Source organism: Aspergillus bombycis (assembly GCF_001792695.1).
Source record: "Aspergillus bombycis strain NRRL26010 chromosome Unknown contig00001, whole genome shotgun sequence".
NCBI lineage: Eukaryota > Fungi > Ascomycota > Eurotiomycetes > Eurotiales > Aspergillaceae > Aspergillus > Aspergillus bombycis.
In genome coordinates this window covers 1,114,765-1,133,748 of record NW_019170003.1, presented here as the reverse complement: position 1 = coordinate 1,133,748, position 18,984 = coordinate 1,114,765, and the positions used below count along the sequence as shown (strand labels likewise).

General features: G+C 49.2%; 6 protein-coding genes across 6 annotated transcripts; 3 read left to right on the top strand and 3 right to left on the bottom strand.

Moving 5' to 3' along the window:
* Positions 1-6,050: 6,050 nt before the first annotated feature.
* On the top strand, positions 6,051-7,513 carry ABOM_000403 (putative integral membrane protein; the record flags this gene model as incomplete). Its single annotated transcript, XM_022527533.1, has 5 exons — positions 6,051-6,203; positions 6,291-6,395; positions 6,470-6,867; positions 6,931-6,995; positions 7,068-7,513. The coding sequence occupies 5 exons, from the start codon at positions 6,051-6,053 to the stop codon at positions 7,511-7,513; spliced, it is 1,167 nt and encodes a 388-aa protein (XP_022395000.1).
* A 135-nt stretch (positions 7,514-7,648) lies between these two features.
* Positions 7,649-9,283, bottom strand: ABOM_000402 (putative alpha/beta hydrolase; the record flags this gene model as incomplete). Its single annotated transcript, XM_022527532.1, has 1 exon — positions 7,649-9,283. One exon carries the CDS (start codon positions 9,281-9,283, stop codon positions 7,649-7,651), a length of 1,635 nt encoding a protein of 544 aa, XP_022395001.1.
* A 775-nt stretch (positions 9,284-10,058) lies between these two features.
* On the bottom strand, positions 10,059-11,412 carry ABOM_000401 (terpene synthase family protein; the record flags this gene model as incomplete). Its single annotated transcript, XM_022527531.1, has 4 exons — positions 10,059-10,500; positions 10,550-10,812; positions 10,863-10,891; positions 10,947-11,412. The coding sequence occupies 4 exons, from the start codon at positions 11,410-11,412 to the stop codon at positions 10,059-10,061; spliced, it is 1,200 nt and encodes a 399-aa protein (XP_022395002.1).
* Positions 11,413-12,179: 767 nt separating this feature from the next.
* Positions 12,180-13,381, bottom strand: ABOM_000400 (lactonase family protein; the record flags this gene model as incomplete). The annotated part of the gene is made up of 3 exons (XM_022527530.1): positions 12,180-13,009; positions 13,073-13,180; positions 13,234-13,381. 3 exons carry the CDS (start codon positions 13,379-13,381, stop codon positions 12,180-12,182), a joined length of 1,086 nt encoding a protein of 361 aa, XP_022395003.1.
* A 3,258-nt stretch (positions 13,382-16,639) lies between these two features.
* ABOM_000399 (uncharacterized protein) lies at positions 16,640-17,246 on the top strand (the record flags this gene model as incomplete). Its single annotated transcript, XM_022527529.1, has 3 exons — positions 16,640-16,917; positions 16,972-17,096; positions 17,173-17,246. 3 exons carry the CDS (start codon positions 16,640-16,642, stop codon positions 17,244-17,246), a joined length of 477 nt encoding a protein of 158 aa, XP_022394877.1.
* Positions 17,247-18,057: 811 nt separating this feature from the next.
* Positions 18,058-18,915, top strand: ABOM_000398 (formyltetrahydrofolate deformylase; the record flags this gene model as incomplete). Its single annotated transcript, XM_022527528.1, has 1 exon — positions 18,058-18,915. One exon carries the CDS (start codon positions 18,058-18,060, stop codon positions 18,913-18,915), a length of 858 nt encoding a protein of 285 aa, XP_022394878.1.
* Between the last annotated feature and the right edge of the window lie 69 nt (positions 18,916-18,984).

Here is an 18,984-nt window from a genome sequence, read left to right as displayed (position 1 = left end):
TAAGTAGTCGACGGCGTTTGATCTCTTGTACCTATTTATACACGCATAAGACCCCTACTTGCAGTCGAGCTAGCAGGTTGGACATTATGCAGTGTACCACATCCAACGGAATATATGTGAAACAATTCGACATGTTATTTGAGAGTGGCAAACAATCCGTGGTACGGATGGGAACAAGAAATTGGAATAAACATACCTGAAGTCTTCCACAGCCATTCGAAACTGTTGATGTGTTGGATATCTTATATGCTAAAGCTTGCTCGATGGTCAGATTATGGTGATTAAAACTGTGGTTACAATGCTTGAGTCGTATCGAGTAGCCATATCGTAAGGCTTATAGACGACTTTCGGTGCCGGCCTTACTTGAACCTGTCCAAAAGACTCTCATTCGGCTGATAGTGACACAGAAAGTTCGTACAAAACACTAATATGACCTTTGATTCTGTCACACAGCATAGTGTCACTGAATTTGGATTGAGGCAATGAAACCTTACGTTTCACGCATTCGTTCAGCAAGATTGAACATGGTTGTGTGGTGGATTACAGGAGAGTTTTTCGGTCACAAAGTTCAACGGCCAGAAAACAACCAGGTCCTTTGTGAAGCTTTTCCCCGGATCTTTTAGCTCCCACAAGGCTTGGTCAAAAGATTGCAAGGTCCATGATTAATTTCCATTCAACTTGGGGGATATGCGCAAGGATAGTGGAAGGGGAGGTGCGTACATCGGTATAGAGACTTGGTACTAAGAGTGGATGTCTTCTGGAAGCTCACGCGGTTAGAGACATATGCTGACCAGGTATAAAGGATCATTAGGCTTCGAAAGAGCCCACCACAAATGCGTACCGAGTTATTGATAGAAACATTTCTCAAATGATCAGATCAACTAATGCCGTCACCTTTTATTGCGTTGGGTCTCCTAGTAAACCGTTTTTTGACCTATATCGTGCGTATTTCATTACTATTTGAGGCTGTTCAAGACCTGAATTGTGAAATTGCTCTTCTGTTAATTCCCGTTGTTCTAAGACAACACTGGGATGGTGAATCTCTCTAAGTACTATACGGGAACTCGGAGCAGGGCACCAGGGCAAAACCTCACATACAACTGAATGCGTCTTAGCAAGAGGTATGTAAGCGTGTACTGTAACTGGGATACTTTTAGCCCATAGGACATGCTTATTGCTATACTACAGCTAACTCACTCGCTTTGGATGATAAGGTTCCGACTGGGAACATATGCAGGCATAAGAGGCAACGTTTAGATTGATGGTGAATACAATGCTTATAGGTAGGGCTGGAATAATGACATGCTCGCGAATGACCACCTTTCCGGGGGATATTGGAACGTAGCTTCCAGCCGACTTCCCGGCCTTGCTGATGTTTATTTAAAGCCTGATGTGTGATGCAGACAAAGTACGAGCTGCACAATGACAGCCAATCTAAGAGTTTCAGTAGATGCGATTGTTAGCTGCGTGTCAGGGGAGGTTGGAGAGATAGACCGACGCAGGTTCTTTGGTCATCAGCTGGCTCTAAGCGGTTTATGCAGATTTGTATCTCAGTCAAGTAGAGTAGGATGAAGCTACTTCTTCGATTACTTGATAAAGGTGTACCGTCTTCTTTACCTTCAGGGGGCACACCTGTCTATATGATAGTCCTTTGGCCTTGTGTCCATGACCTATCATCGAAGGTTGTATCTACCAAAGTGACCAACGGGACATGGCACATGTCTCAATATGGCAGTAGGCCTTGTCGTGGAAGCTGACAATCTCTGACGGAAACTCGGAGACCGTGATGAAGATATCCACTATCTGTCGTTAGAATAACCTTTAGAAGAATCCCGAAGAAATGCACGAAACTAATCAAAATTGGTCATATACTTGTTCGGCTAGGGTACAGGGTTGCAATTTACAAGGCCCCAAGGATTCACCCGGGAGGTCTATATCATATGCAAACCTGGCAATGTCGAGTGTGGTTTTGTTCGGTCTTGTGCGAATCAGGAATGGAACAAAGGAGAAATCGCATTAATATTGTGTATTTCTTTCCTTTTGAAGACATGCAGTCTACTCTATCCAACATTGCGTTCTGCGTCGACAACAAAAAATATGCACCTTAGGTGGTATGTAAATATACATCAGGGCATACGGAGTGATTCGTTCTCGAAAACAATCAGTTCAACCACAGCTGCCAGACCTTTAGTTGAGATACAAAGCATTCGGTAGATCCCAACTGTACCTTCAGTTACCTGACAGGGGAGATTCGCAAGCTATGCCACCATGGTCAAGGTTCCATAGACAGCCGAGGATCTGTCAGGTACACAGTTTAACTAATCCCATTGTACAAGATCGCTTATTGCAATGACACCTGACGGCGGTCAAAGTGGAAATGAAGTACCCATCGTAATATACAGAAATGCGCTGTGGTGCTGTGTGATCCACTCAGCATTACCGCTTCTTCGGTGTTCAAAGTGTTGCGCGACAACGAACAGGATGAGGAGCGTTCAACAGTTCTAGAAAATCATAACAGTCTATGTAGACTACGACAGCAGCTTTTCCTAGTCTACATGAGCGGGCTTCAAGTCCAATCATGTCGTCTGTCATTGAGTGTTGATGTGCTACCAATCCCCTAAAAGCCCCAAAGAGCTTTAACGAGCAAACTACCTTGTTACTCTCACAGGCTGTAAATGCATGAAAAGGCGGCTAAAATTCTTCAAGCCGTACACACAGCACGACTACAGCCTTAGAGAAAAGACACTATTGGATAGTGGGGTTGCCCCGGCTCGAGTCTGAATACTCCACTCGCTTGACGCTGGTGGACCTGTCAATTAAAGAGCTGGATCCGAGAGTATCCGGGCCATTTAGTACAATAGGAGTGCAATGGAGGCACCCCAACGGTGCTGGGTAAAATTATGAGAACATGCAGGCAGCCGTAACTCAAAGCTGTCGACTTTTGGGCTATGAGGAATGTTTCTCTGAACATTTATTGAGTACCCTAGAAACAGAGGTTACTACATGTATTATCGTGGGCCATCTACAATTTTGCCTTCGGCCTATCTCCAGAATGACACTGTCCTCACTCCTATTGGCGAAAACCACATACATGGCTGGCAAGACATCATGGTCTACAATTGATCTCGGAGTTGTATTTCCCTGTAGGCGAAGAATCCAAAGCTATTAAACCAAGCAATATTATATATGGTAATCGCGCCAGTTGCTTTCTGCTTCCTGATGCTGCTGTGCCTTGTACTCACCGAACGATATACGCATCTCCGTACTACCTACGCAATTCGACCTTTAAAGATAATGCCTTCTACGTTGGGGATCTCCTTCGGCATTGAGTGAGGATCCTGAAAGTGGAGCTTCAGCGCGAGTCATACAGTACGGTTAATTTGTGTTTCACGCCTATTGCCGTGTAGTATTTCTCCAGGCTAACGCAACGCAGGCGGGTGTTACTTCTTCCAACGACGGTTATGACGTGCAAGTGGTCCATATTTTGCTTCGAGCGAGTCAGGTTTAATATAGAAGACCTATTCCAGATGGGCTGGCCTTCATATCCTAGATCGACATCTATTAGGCTTGGGTATACTGAACTGATTGAATGGCTCTTCTGGACCGAACAGCTGACCATAGTATGGTCTTTGGTTGACGCCCAAAAGAATAATATAGAATCCTACATGTCGAATTTCCCTACGTTTGTGAGCCGGAACCGAAGAAGTGGAGTGGGCGCCTCGTAGGAAAATCTATGATCTATATAGTTTGTACCAAGTTGTCAGCATGCTCCCACTCGATCATACACATCGATTGGTGGTATGTATAGCCTGGGCCCCTTTCAATATCTAACACATCGACACCAACCTATGTCCATCGTCCCGGATACTGGGGCCATCTCTTGTTGCATCGCATAGATTCTGCCACGAGGCTAGAGCAATCGCCAAATAGTGTTTCGGTCGAGCGGAAGGATGCTGACAGACTCTGGTGGCGGCGAGATTGTGTTCCAGACCTCTTATTATATAACGTATCCAAGTGCCACCGGTGCTTAGGTGTATCTCGATGCTATCCAAAGCTTTGAGCCCCACAGTCGTTCGTCAGAAGCGCACATATCGTTGTTTCATTCCCATTTTCAGCACCATGCAGAGTCTGCGACAGTCATGCCTTGGAACCGCCAAATAAACACGGAATTAAAGTTGTGAGCCGTCAGGATCCTAGCAAGGAAGAGGAATTGTCATCGTGGATCTCCCGTGGTGCAGCATGTGATCTGTCACAACCCTAGGGATTTGACTGTCCAATACACAGTAGATAGAATCGGATTTGTCGACCATCGGGATTCTATCATGAATGCCCAAAGCTTTTTTTTTTTCGGTATTTCACGGGGCACGGCAGTGAAGGGCTCTGCTTCATTTGCCGAGACGATCAACCGCCGGTAGTATAGATTTGCTGTTGCGTTTTTTGAAATACTAATACTAGCAACAACTCGTCCGGAGACACTCCGACGACGGAGTCCGGGAAGCGACAGCTGCAGATCATGTCCGCGGAGAGACACGCCTTAGACCTGCGGATCGCTGAGGCGGGAGAAAAGGGATACTAGTATTTAATCCCTGGCCTTAACTGTCAATCTTCAGGCGGTGGTCCGCTGTCGAAGTTCTCCGTAATCCCGTATGCAGCTACACGAATTAGTCCGCGCTAAGGAAACCCCATCGTTCTAACGTTAACCGAAGCGCCAAGAACAGGCCCAGCGCTATTTCAGGAAGGATCATTACACTTGCCTTTCTTTTTGCTCCTGGTGACTGGTTACGGAGGATGAATAACTCCATTGCCGTGAAGTCGAGCAGAAACAAATACGAGGACGTCCGTCCTTGGCGGATCCAATTTCCGAGACCCATGGTTGTGGGAGAACTTGTTCGTTTATCCCTGACAGCATTTAGTGGCGGCCCACACGTGTGCCGTTTGCTTGGAGACTGCTAGCCAAGAGTAGTAGATGATTGGCAGTAGAAATGCCGGCGGCGTCTGGATTCCTGCATTACTAGTGACAAAAGGGTTCCTGAAGAAGCGCATGGCTGGTTTCTTGGGTGTCAGAAAAAGCCAAGAAGCAAGCAGGCATAATGTCATTGTGCTGCCGGATTGGAACTATTAGGTTCTTATTCCACGTTAATATACGGATCAGATAGCTACGCTGTCAATTTCCAATAGTTCCACAGATCGATCCAAACCGAGTCCTTGACGTGTCCATCTCTACCCCGGGGATCATAGTATATACATAGTACTTTTTCATTCCTCCCCGTTTCTCGGATGGCACTGGACTTGATGATGACGGTATCTCTGCCGCTTTGGTGGTCAATTCCCGTCAAGTGGATCAACAGCGAGCGGCCTGATACGAGCTAACAGCGTCTATCAGCGGCGAAAGATGCCAGATTCAGTTTAAGCGATAGGGGATGGACGGGCTTGACCCAGCAGGAAATAACGTAACTGTGCGGTTACTATTCATATATGCACGAAAGTGATGCACGGTCATGAACGATTGCCACTCAGGATTGATTAATTCCACGTGGAACCTCGGTCCATATTAATAAATATGTTGGACCTGCTCAGTGTTCAATGCTTTTCTTGTCGTCGGGGACCAACGGTCTAAACCCTAAGCGAGGTTATCCAAGGCCCCAAGCGCCTCAACAAAGTACATGCCTTCTAGTCTGTTCCCCTTCCCCCTTCTCTGACTCGTTGTGACTCCATTCACATCACTAAAAACGCCTTGGCGCATAGTCTCTTCAGCCGGGTCGCCACTTGACGCTGTCGATCCGCTGCTTTTTTCGCCATAGCCTGGAAGCTACTAACTGCCCCGTTTTTCTTTCTTTTTTTGTTTTTTTTTTTTCTACGTAGTCCCTTTCCCCCCCCTGTGCGCCAACCAGCTAAGATTAATTCGTAGCGCTTCTAGAATAGGAAGGCTGGCACCGAGCCAAGCTCCATCTCCAGATCGCTCCTAATATTAACAATGTAATATAATATCGTCTGCCCCCGGGGCCCGTCCCCACAACCTCTACTGGCCATGTCCGGACCTCATCATCGACATGGACCATGCGGATGACCGCAGTGTCGAAGTCAGGGCGGTTGCCGCCGCCTTCATGGCAGTGGCAGTCGTCACGGTGATCCTGCGATGCTACGTGCGAGGATGGTTAGTCAAGGCATTCGGCTGGGATGACGGGGCAATGGTGGTTGCATTGGTTAGTCTTGTTGCGATACTCCCGTGAAAAAAAAAAAGAAAAACAAAAACCCAGTAATGGCTGACCAAAGGAACCAAACAATGATAGTTATTCTACGTGATGTTTTCCGCCTGTATGATCGGAGGCAGTTTATGGGGTACGGGGCGAAGATACAAAGATCTGACGGCGGTGCAACGGGTGACGGCCATGAGGGTATATACACACCACCACCACTATCACCATTCTCTTCCCATTGAGCCCGACGCAGACTAACACGGAAAGTAAAGTACTGGTGGCTGTGTGAAATCGCGTACTGTTTCGCCTCCGTCGGCGGCAAAATCTCCATCTGCATCTTCCTGATGCGCATCACGGTCAAACGGGAGCATATATGGTCGCTCTACATCGTGATGATCCTGACGGTTATCGCCGGTCTCGTCTTCATGTTCCTCATGTTACTGCAGTGCAAGCCGCTGGAGTATTTCTGGACTAAGGTCGCTTTCGACCCGAACATTGAGGGCCATTGTCTCGACATGACTATCATTATCGCCATGACGTATGTCTACAGTGCGTTCGCGGTGATCTGCGATTTCACCGTGGCCATTTTGCCTATCTTCCTGGTTAAGGACTTGCATATGAAGAAGCAGACGAAGCTGGCGGTGGTCGGGATCTTGAGTATGGCGTGCATGTAGGTGGCTCTCCTTGGGGTTCTGGAGAGAGTGGAATGATGCTGACTGAGGGATTCGTGCAGTGCTTCTTCTGCCGTCATTATCCGTATACCCTTTGTTCATACCTTTGACGACCCGGACTTTCTTTGTAGGGTTCCCTGGTCTACTTCTGACGTGGATATAATCGGGGGATGATCGCTAATATGGAGCTGGAATACAGATGCAACAGTTGAGATCGCCCTCTGGTCCAATATCGAAGTTGGCCTCGGTATCACGGCTGGAAGTCTCGCTACCCTTCGTCCACTGCTCCGTCACTGGCTCGGTTCACGGACCGATCCTACATATCCCTCTCCCTTTCCCGGTCGATCCGGGTCTCGACTTCCCGGTGCCAGTCGAGATCGGCCCTTTCCGTTGGGGTCGCTGGATGAGAACGTCCAGAACCGGTTGAGGCCGGATAAGTTGGCGATTACAGTGACGACGGTGCAAAGCCAGGACCAGAATGGGTCGTGGCATGGCGGATCGAGTCCCAATAGTAGCGAGGAACGCTTGACGGCTCAGGGATCGCCTGCGTTGCCAGCTGTAGGGGGCGACATGGGATTGGGCATTCATCGCACATTTGAGGTCACGCAGACGAGTACGTCCCAGACGGTGCGGGAACACTTCTAGCCTATATTAATCTTTTTTTATTTTTCATTGTTATATATATATATATTTCCTTGAGTTATTACTAGACTTAGCCAAGTACGATACGATAAATGAACATTATTGGAACGAACGAGAAAAATGCTTTCTATTGACTATTTATGCGTGTAGATATCCGTTGACAATTTCAGCGAAGGCCGCGGGTTGCTCGACCATAGGCAGATGCCCAGCCTTAGGAACCAGCTTCAGCTCGGCGCCACCCTTCAAATCATTTGCCATCTGTTGCATGGTCTTCGGCAGGACACCGTCTCCCTCGCCCGCGACAAACAACCCAGGCACCTGTGCTTGAGCCATGCGGTCCCGGACATCATATGCGCAGAGTGCTTGCACGCCTTGGCGGAAACCGTCCAGGCTGTTGTTGCGTACAATCTCCTTCACCTTCGCGGGAACTTCCGGCTGCGTCTCGTATGATTCAGGCACGAACCACCGACGGGTGGTGACTTCAGACAGCTGCTCACCAATAATTGGCTCCTGGGTGGTGGCGGACACTGCACCGTCGCTTTCGGCCATGGCTACGCGGTCGTTCCAGGCCTTGCGGTTGGATTCGGGCGCCGAGCTATTTGTGTCGCAGGAAATGAAGCGCGTCACGCGATCCGGGTACAGCAACGATGTGTTGAGAACGGTCACGCCACCCAGGCTGACACCAATCAGGGTCGCCTTGGGGATCCGCAAGGCATCGAGGAGCGCGACGATATCAGATGCCAGCAGGTCAATGTTGATGGGCTTCTCCCCGCACTCGCGGAGACGGCCACGGGTCAGGTACCGGAGGATCCGGAAGTTCTGGTTCTTAGGGTTGGAGAAAAAGGCATCCACAAAGCTGTCCCAGATGGTATAGTCGACGAGGATAGAGTTGCTCAGGACAATGACAGGGCTATGGGGGTCGGTGCTGCCCTCTAGACGGTATGGGAGATCTACACCGTCCGGAGTGGTGATAAACGACTCGACGGCCGGGCGCTTGGCCGAAGGAAGCGTTCTGGTGCGACCGTCGTTGGAAGCCCAAGGTCCGACGACATCCTTGGAGGTCAGGGAAGACAATTCGCGTGGCGCGGGGCCAAATGTATAAGCCCACTGGTAAACGCGGCGCTTCTTGCTCGTCGCAGGATCATTCATGAGGCGGTTGCGCCACGGGGTATCCATCGCAGCTTTGTGTTCAGGGCCCCCTAAGCCGTTGATCGCGCTGTACTCATATAGGCATAGGAATTCCCGGGGTGCTTTGGGGTCGATCGACGATGTGGCAAAGAGGCGGCTGCGACGCCAGCCCGGCACACGTGCTAGCATAGGGAAGTGTTCTTCAGAATACCACGTCTTGAGGTCCTCTTCTTTATCGGCGGGAACGGAGACCAAGGCGGAGACAAGTACCGAGCCGGCGGCTTCAGTGTCGGGTATCTCCTCGAGAGGCTTGTAATCGGCGGCTTTGTGATCATGGAGAAGATCATAAAGGCGGCGATCAACGTCAATCTGGGCCATGGTGGCCTTTTCGCGTGGGGTCTTTATACCATCCCCACGGAGAGCCAAGTAGGTCTCGCGCGTCAGCTCCACCATGTCGGTAATGTCGTATGGAGCCACCCACTCGGGCTCGATCCCGTCGACGGCACGATAGCGGAAGCCATTAGTGACAAAGGGCAGACGGAGACGGAGGGGACCGTGTTCGGTATTGTACCAGTCGTGGAACTGGGCCGCGGGGAGGGAATCGCGGGGTTGCATCGTCACGTAAAGAAGGCCGGGGGTCGCCATGGTGAATTAATTTCTCACTGTGTCGGATGGTGCAAATCAAATCGACGTCCTTGACCAGTCTGGAGGGGAGGGGTTTTGACTGGAATCGCGGGGGCAATATCATTATGTATCGCCGTGGGCACATCTCCGGATTAGGGAGAGGCCGATTGACTGCCGACCAGATAGCCGAACGACGGCGGGTGAAGTCATCGGGAAGGAGGCGATCAATTCGAAGCCGGAGATTGGGAGTTTCGACCTCTGCTGGATAGAGGGCATGGGCCGTTTTTGGAAAGAAAAATATATAGAATGTGTCAAGTCGCAAGGCTATCCAGAAACACCACCTCGAGGAAGGGAGGGCAACAGAAACCCAGAAAGTTGTTGGTAGTGGGAGTCGTAATTGTTGTTGGTTCCTAAATTATCGAGGCAAGCACGGGATTTGCGGTTGGATGCCTGGTACACCAGGCAAAGACCCAGCACAGATACCTGATTGTCCAGGCATACCTCATGCTGTTTGTGGCCAATCCATCATTCACCTACGGACCCCTTCGCACATCTGTTTTATGAGCACTCATTGCTGAAAGTTGAATAGGTATGGGATTTTCTGCCAGGCAATGTACAAGACCGAAATAGTCGACGAGACAATTCTCACCAAGCTACGATCTAAATACCATGGCGTTAAATAGTCAATCACAGACTCGCATCTACGAAGTTTCAGCAGATCCGCAACAAGATACATGTACTGTCATTTCTACCGACTTCCAGAATCCACCATGACGTTTCTGCAGACAACAGTGCGTCAGGACTCATTTTCCTCAGCAGACTTGCCTAGTAAAGGCATAGCATTTCTCTCCGCAGTGGAGGAATAAAACACATTTCCAGCCAGACTTTCGACAAGCGCCCGGACGTATCGGGCCTCCGGGCTATCAGTGCCTGTCCGACCCAAGATCTCTCTGTAAAGTCCGTGCATTTCTCGTTCTGTGTCGAGCTGGATGTTACGCGCAACTTCTTTCGCCGTTGCAGGAGATATATTGAGCTCACTTTGTAAGACCTGTACGGCGTTGAAGATTGCGGAGTCGTTAACAGCGTGCTCGAGACAGTCCTTCTCATATGAAAAGAGATCCTTGACCATAATTCGGTGTTTTGCCCAGAGATTCACTATATTCTTCAGTATAGGATCTTGGCTTTGCCTAGAGGTGAGGTGGATTGATCCTGCGAAGCGGATCATGGAAAGATTGACACTGGAATCATTAGTGTCCACAGGTGGCAGGATGTTTGGTTCGAGCGTACTCCGTAGTAGCATCCCTAGCACTCGCTTCAAGGTAATCTGATAGGGTCGTGGATCGGCAACTGTCCTCGTCCTGAGAGCAGTGGGCTCGGGACATTCGATGCCACTTTAAAGTCCCCGTTGCGACTTCAAATCCAATAATAGGGTCCGCCTGAAGGATATCCTGCAGAACACGGGATAATAGGCGACATATGGCACTTGTACCCTGACGGCAACTTGTTTGAGTAGGTGTCGGAGGAGAGCTTCGACCTTGCTGGAGTTCTTCCTGTAATGCTCTTAGTAGACTTGGCGAGCATTTTGTCACGGAGAGCTTACATGATGGCATTGAGCGATGCTCGGTACATCTACTCATTGGTTAACGAAGATCTGGTCTGGAGTTGCATAGTCCGACGAAAATACCATCATGGATATACATTACGACATGTAGTTGAGCTAAGAGTCGGGTTCTGATCACATCGGCTCTCGGATACATATACACGGTACATCCAACAGCAGTCTCCACCAATTGCAGAATCTCTGCCAAGCCTCTCCAGTGCTTGCAGAAGCTACCCCCGGACGAATCTCTCGTGCGAAAGAGCCTATCTGTCAGCTCTTGTGCAGCGTCCTCTGCCGCTCGCCACTGTCGACTTTGCCGACAAGCGGGAAAGAATGTTTGCCAAGATACGCCCAGGTCTTCGGGGTTAAGGCAGAAAGAAGACCGGTGCAGTGCAGGGTCATCTTTGGCGGCTCCTGCAAGAAAGTCGAAGAGATCGTGCTTTGGGGAGTCTGATGTTGTGTGTACTGGGTCATATGAGTGGTGCACCGGTCTGATAGGGTGACGCGGTCCTCGATCAAAAGGAAGAGCGGCTGTGTACGATGTAGTCATTGAAGCCTTTGTGGATTCGGTATTGTCAGCTTCGAGTAACGTCTTGATTTTTCACAGATTATGGGGGATGAACGGTGGTTTTATATAGATCGCGTCGTGCCGCGCGAGTTATTTACACGACACAACATAACAGGGATGTCCCGGGTCCTCATCATGGCTAATGACCTAACTGCAGTCTTATGTTGGCGTGCATGGAGATGTGTAATGACGTGATAAGAGTTCAACTCGACTCGTTTCACGGCCATCAAATTCCAAGTATATCCCAAGGACGTATCCTGTACAGAGCAGCATCTAGCGGAGGTCAAGTGATAAGACTTGTACCTAGAATAACCTTCCTATCTATCTTACCTGGTACTTGAATTTTGCAAACGACCACAAAAAGATTCTTGTGGATATAGATTCGAGGCGGCGCTGAGAATTCTAACACAATTGTTTCTGCAAGAGTCGGTGAGTTTATTGGATCATTTCACGTCCTGAACCATGGCCCTCACTCGATATCCCTGGCTGATACGTCAGCCAAGGCCGAGCTGAAGGTATGTGCAAGGCCATTCATGGTCTATTTCTGAATGTAGCGGCCGGCCGTCGTCTCGCGTATCTCAAGACTGGCTGATGTTCAACGGCTCCTTCCATATTTGGACATCCCATACAGCCCGGGATACATTTCAGGGAAACTGGCTTTCGGACACATTTAGTGGAAGAAGTAATCGAAATCTTTATAAACATTCTATTCTATCATTGCATTATTTTATAAGTTTTGCGTTTAGCCGTTAATCATACCAAATGGCATTCATGCCGAATCCCTTTTCAGGAATATCCACCCGTGCGACACGAGCCAAATTCTCATCGTGGAATCGATAGATCTCCACGAATCCCAGCTGGTCATCGCACAATGCCAGCCATTCGTCGCTGAAATCACAAGGGCTGACCGCATTAGAGTGCCCACCGCTGGTCGAAGTCGGGTGGATAAACAACTGCCGCTCGATGTTGCCATTCGGGCCTAGCTTGAAGGCCGTGATGTATCCTGTGACATCGAAGTGGTTGCTGCGCGTGGTCGCAAAGAGATACTCACCGCTGCGAGTGGTGAAGGTGACGTCGCCGCGATACTTGTTGCGAGGAGGAAGGCCTGGAGGGAGCAATGGGTAGGTGATATGCGTAAAGACGGGCACATGACGCTTTTCATCGATGACGTATACTCCCAATCGGTTACCCGCCTCCATCAGCACGTACAAGTACTTTCCGCTCGGGTGCATCTCAACCCAGCGGGGGTGATCATCGGGTGAGGGGGCCTCAATGCAATCCACCAGGGTCAATTCGCCGGTGGCTGCATCCTTGCGATGGGTCCAGATCTTGTTCGCCTGCAGATCGGCAGAGTAGAGGTAGGTCTCGGTTGGGTCAAAGACCATGCCGTGGATACCGGTGTTCGGTTCGTACTCGTAGTTCTGGATGTTCTTGGCGAGACGGCCGTCAGACTCAACAGAGAAGACATTTCCATATCCAGCATATTTGTAGAAGGGGTTTCCATAAACAGCATAGGGGGCTTGATGGGCGGCAAGAACGAAGATGGCACGGGTATTGGTGTCGTCATTGGCAGCAAGGGCTGTAAGGAGTCAGAACACCGCTTTCAATAACAGAGGGCTTTCCATAAAGAATTGCGACCTACGGTGACCAGCGACTGGGTGGGAGACTTGGTGGACAATATCGGTAGGGCTGTTAACGGCGAAACTGTTCCACTTTTTCATGGCCGCGCCGTAAATGGTTTTTTGTCGTGCTATAGCAATTGTGTAAGACAATGCCAATTGAAACATGTCGGGACCGACAAACTTACGGAGAAGGTCATCCAAGAGATGGGCTCAGCCTCTGGAATGTCGGTCTTCTTGACCAAGTCCAGGGTAAGTGCCTCATCATCAAATGCGACAGTATAGATGCGGCCTGGAGGAGTCCAGGTACCGACCATAAGATGGTGCTTCATATTGGCGGTGATTGACTGGGAGAAGGCGCGAGAGATGGTGCGAGAAAGCGGTACAGATCGAAAAGTCGACGAGAACATCGATTAGAACAAAGGAAGAGAGGAACATTGGCCGACATGATGTCTACTTACAGATGTCTGGTCCGGAGAAAGGACGGAGTTTGAGATCACCCGAACGCGGGGGACGGCAGTCGCAGGCGGCAATAGATCGCTGCCTCAGGCCGGACCCCCCGCCATCAACTCACTTCCCCACAGTGATCGCCGCGATTAACACAGGAGTTGTTGCCGATGTAACACCTGCTGATATAACGGTCAAGAACACCCTTACTATACAATGCAATCCAACAGTGAATTGTTGTAATTCTAACTGCGGAAGAATTGTCTGTTCTTGGCCTCGCCTCCTTTGCTGTTATTTATCGCAGTCCATTGCACATCGTACTAGGACTCGAACGAACGTCATTTTGATGATCCTCTCTTTCGCGATTTTATACCACCTCTAGAAGTTGCAATATCTCTTCACGAAGAAGCCTAGAAACTCATACCGCAGACTTTACTCTTTCTGTTCTCCACCCACCACTTTTGGCTCTGATTCGTTCTCTATGGTTTTCTTTGAGGTCGACCTTCAATCCAGTGAGGGGGTAGTAGAATCAAGTATATAAACTCTGTGTGCTAGATCACTATTACTACCCATAACAAGAATCACAGTCTGTCCAATATTCTCTCTTCTCAGTCTCACGACCCTCGCATTACCTACAGTGTCACTGCTGGACTCTCAGAAAACCACCCATCTCAATATCATAGGTCACTTATAGAGCGCAAAGGCTCCATTCCAGGGGAATGGTGGTGCCATTGCCCGCAGGTCTCGTCAAGGCCTTTCCTGCACGATGCACAGCCAGGCCACCGATCTCAGTACCAAGCACGGTATCAAGGCCAACCCATGTAAGAATTATTCTAGGGCTGAACTAGACCTCCACTTGGATCCCATGCTGAAGTTCAATCATTTCCACAAATTCTTTCTATAAAATGTTTGATATATTATATATCAACTGTCACCGACGTAGAGTTGCATATGAGGTCATATTTGATCCTTTGCTCCTGTACCGGAAATCGGTTTGGGTGGACCATGCGTACCTCAGTTCCAGCAGCACTAGCGATTTTAAGGTATTGTAGCCTAATCAAGTCTAATCGAATGTCGACTGAGCATGGGAAGGCTAGCATCTTGACATGGCTTGTGACAGAACCCGCATGAGTAACATCTAGTTAAATGTAACTGATTCGAGAAACATGCAGGAATTTAGGGTTATCTTTATGATCCGGTCTACTCATATTTATAGGGAGTTAATGCGAAGTTAACAATGGGAAACTTTTGCTTTTTTTTTGTAACTCTTTACTCATGACAACGATGACCGGAGTGTGCCCTAGAAATACAAGTATGTACTGTCTATTTCCTCAAAGACTCACCAGGAATAAGGTATTACGCTTTTCTGTCAGTAATACACCTCCATTTCTAGCAGGTAACACAAGAGCAACGGTAATAAATGTAAACAATCATCCAGAATCTGGTAACAACCCCAAGTCACTCGAAATAGCAACGAAACAGAGGGCCCGGTATTCAACTGCTTGTATCGCCGCCCTTCAAACCAACCATGAATCCTAGCGATGAATGAACTCATTCCAGACCTACACAGCCCCCCTTGTAAACGCAAGGGAAAAACGAAGAAGAGAAACAATAACCCTAAGTGAACTACAAATTATGACGATCGGTGAAGAACACCACGGGTAAGTCTAATTCCGGAGCGGAAACGTATTTACCCGCACCCCCAGGTTTGGATGGGTTAGGGTATGGGGTAAAACTGACGGGGTTTAGTTACTTACACATGACGGGTTGCTTATTGTCCTCGCAGCTGCTGGTCATCATGTTAACTATGTCAGCAAGGTGATTCTGCTGCTTTACATTGTATTCCCGGGTTTAATCTATCTTGAGCTGTTATATGGGCGTCACTTGCAACCACCAGGGCCTAGTAAGGCCGGCACTGTCCATGTGCGGCAGTCGGAGAGTAACACAATTCCAGGTCCATCAAGAGCAGAACTGTCAAATAAAGGCACTACAAAGACTACCGTGGTATGAGTCCATTAAAGTAGTACTCGATCGATTGAGGGGAAACTATGCCTTCGCATCGCTGGGGCTGAAAACTTGAAATATGTCGCTGTATCAGGGGTAACACACCACTTGACCTACTTTAAAATGCAGATATTATGCATATCAAATACTTTTATTGCGACCTTATTTTCCCTTAGACTTCTTAACTTCGAAAATGCTGCTAAGAAGTAACTGTGACGTGCTCCTTAGATTGGGTTCAGCGACACGTCACGACCAAGAGCCATCCCCTACGTTGACTGGCCCCTTGATTCAGAAAGCAAAGAGATTGGACTGACAAACTGAGGTAGCTGTTGTTGTTCCCGTCCTGTAATTCTGAATTCTGTTCCATTGTAAAATGTTCGATGCTGTCAAAGCCTGTATCTCAGATGAAACGGGTTCACGATTGTGAGGCAGTGAGACCCCATGGGTGTATATATCAGTGCTTGGCTTGTAGTATATGAATTTGCCTGTCTTTTTTTGTATCTATTGGAAATATAATAGCGCGTTTCCTCCATCTCCGCTCAGTCGAACATAAACCGTGCCAAGGAAGTCAGCCCGGTAAGGCTGGGCGCCTGGAACCCGGAAAGCATTGTGGGCTGGCCCGGGAGAGTGGGAGGCACATTGCAGGGGGCGGGGCAATGTGAAGGGAGCCTAGAGTCGTACGAGTCGCGTTGAATGGAAGTGGGCCCTTATGTCCCAACTGAATGGGCCTGAACTCAAAAAGTTCTGTGGTTGACACTTATAGCTTAGGGTGGGGATGCTTAATTGAATGCCCTCCCCATGCAATATTATCCAATAGCAGTTGTCAATGAAACCTCTGAGGACTACACACAAGGAACTGGGAAACTCAGTAGTGGCGGGACCTAACGGATGCACAGCGATAGCCCTGAGCGGAATAACAAAGACGGGGCAACAGGGCACTGCGCCAAGGTTCTTTCAAGCTGTGGCGATGATCTTATACCCTCCTATATATCTCCCCTTTCTGGACTTGGATACGGAAGTGTATACTTTTATTAGCTGGTGTTCACAGACATAAAAGGACCGCGAGGTCCTGGATCACAGACTTCCATCTTCACTATTGAGCAGAATAGCCCCAGGTCCGCCGCCAACACTCCTACAAAATGAAGTTATTCTCCACACTCTCTCTTCTTGCTCTCGCATGCATTGCAGCCGCAGAAGATAAGACCAATGAGACATCTCGAACCACGCAGGGCAGCTCTGGAGGCGTGGCTTTGAAGGGGTTGCAAAACTGTCTAATGCCAGAACTGAAGAAAGGACATGTTCTCAAGACTACGTGCTTTGCCGATGGGAGTAAGGATTCGCTAATCCATGGCGAGTTGGACTTGAATCATTGTTTCGGTGCGAGCCTGTTGAAGGGCGAATTGTCGGCGGAACCTAAGTACGTGTTGTTTCTTGCGTGAATAATCTTATGGTATTAATGATCGATATACAGTGGACACTTCAGCCGAAAATGCGTGAATTGTGGGCTAGGGGGAGAAACTCGTGGTACCGGAACCCACGCTGGAGCATGGACACTGTACTGCCACTGTCTTGCCCCTAAAGCCGAAATTAAGTTGGGTAAGTTTCTCTTGACGGTTTCTCCCTCCATTGTTAGTAGCAATCTATTCAGGGACTTGTTCTAATTTGGCAATAGAACCTACTGTCCAGATGAATAGACAGGGTCTTCTTGAGTGCCACGGCCATGTGGCAAAGCCAGTCAGCCCATGAACTGCTTGCAAGAGTCCTTGAGGTGGAATACATGCTACCATTGGGTGTTAGAGACTGGAAGCTTTTTTAGTTTATCCTGTTACAGGCGTCAATACCTTGGACCGGCAGAGCTGCCGTTGCATTCTGTGGAGGGGGCATCTCATTTACTCAGTACATGCTGAGGGACTGAACCCCCACCACAAGATGATAATACATAGTAATAATCTCAATATTCTGTGGTATAGGAACCTAGAAATTACAATTGTATATGAAGGGCTAAAACACAATGATAAATAGGGGGATTGAATGCATATAATCGACGGCACATGTGTCGATCCCAGTGTTTTGTATGTTCTCGTAGAAAGGAAAAAGACCGTGTATAGCAGAGACTGACCCCCGATACGCTGACCGGATGCTGCCCGGTTTATTCAGCAACACTGAATGACATTCTTCACGTGACATATAGTCGCGGCAGTCCATCTCTATTATTATACACTCAGTTGTTATACGTCCTACATGATCACGCCAGTCATTGAGCTGCGGAGACAGCCGACAGTCCTACGAGGCCCAGCATGGCGATGATACTGCCACCTCTCATCAGCTCATCCAGTTTTCTGGCTCCCATCTTAATGTGCACGTGATGATAAGAGCCGGCCAAACGGCTGCCCCTCCAAGTTGAGCCCTAATCTTATCAATCAGCCCCGCCTTAGTCAGCGCCGCATTCGTCACAAAATCTCGCGATCGGCACGCAAGATGCAGGAATCATTCTACAGTCCAGCGCATTATCATCGATCCTCCAATTCAACACGGGAACCCTCGATTCAACATCAAAATGACTGACTTTATCCTCACCCTCTCCTGCCCCGATCGCCCGGGTATCGTGCACGCCGTGACCGCATTCCTGGTCCAGCACAACCTGAACATCATTGACTCATCGCAATTCGGCGACCCGACATCGCACCGATTCTTCATGCGCACGCATTTCTCCGCCGACGAGAATGCCACTGAGAAGAGTATCGACGAGCTGCGTGAGGCCTTCGAGCCCACGGCCAAGTCCCTCTCCATGGACTTCCAGCTCGTCCCCGCCACCCAGAAGCCCCGCGTGCTGATCATGGTCTCCAAGATTGGCCACTGCCTCAACGACCTCCTCTTCCGTAACTCGACCGGCCAGCTCGCCATCGATATCCCCCTGATTGTCTCTAACCACCCGGACTTCGCCACCCTCGCGGCCACCTACAACATCCCCTTCGTCCACCTGCCCGTCAACAAGGATACCAAGCCGCAGCAGGAGGCCCGCATCCTGGAGCTGATCAGCGAGCACAACATCGACCTGGTCGTCTTGGCCCGCTATATGCAGGTCCTGTCCCCCACCCTGTGCGAGGCCATGTCCGGCCGCATCATCAACATCCACCACAGCTTCTTGCCTTCGTTCAAGGGCGCCAAGCCCTACCACCAGGCCTACGACCGCGGTGTCAAGATTATCGGTGCCACTGCGCACTTCGTCACCAGCGATCTGGACGAGGGCCCGATCATCGAGCAGAACGTCGTCCGCGTCAACCACGGCATGAGCCCCAAGGAGCTAACCCACGCTGGAAGCAACGTCGAGAGCAACGTGCTGGCCTCTGCCGTGAAGTACTTCTCCGAGCGGAGGGTGTTGCTCAACGGACACAAGACTGTGGTGTTCAACTAGGCGCCTCATGGATATATGCGTATATATATATATACATACAAAAGCTAGGATAGACAAAAAGAGGGATAA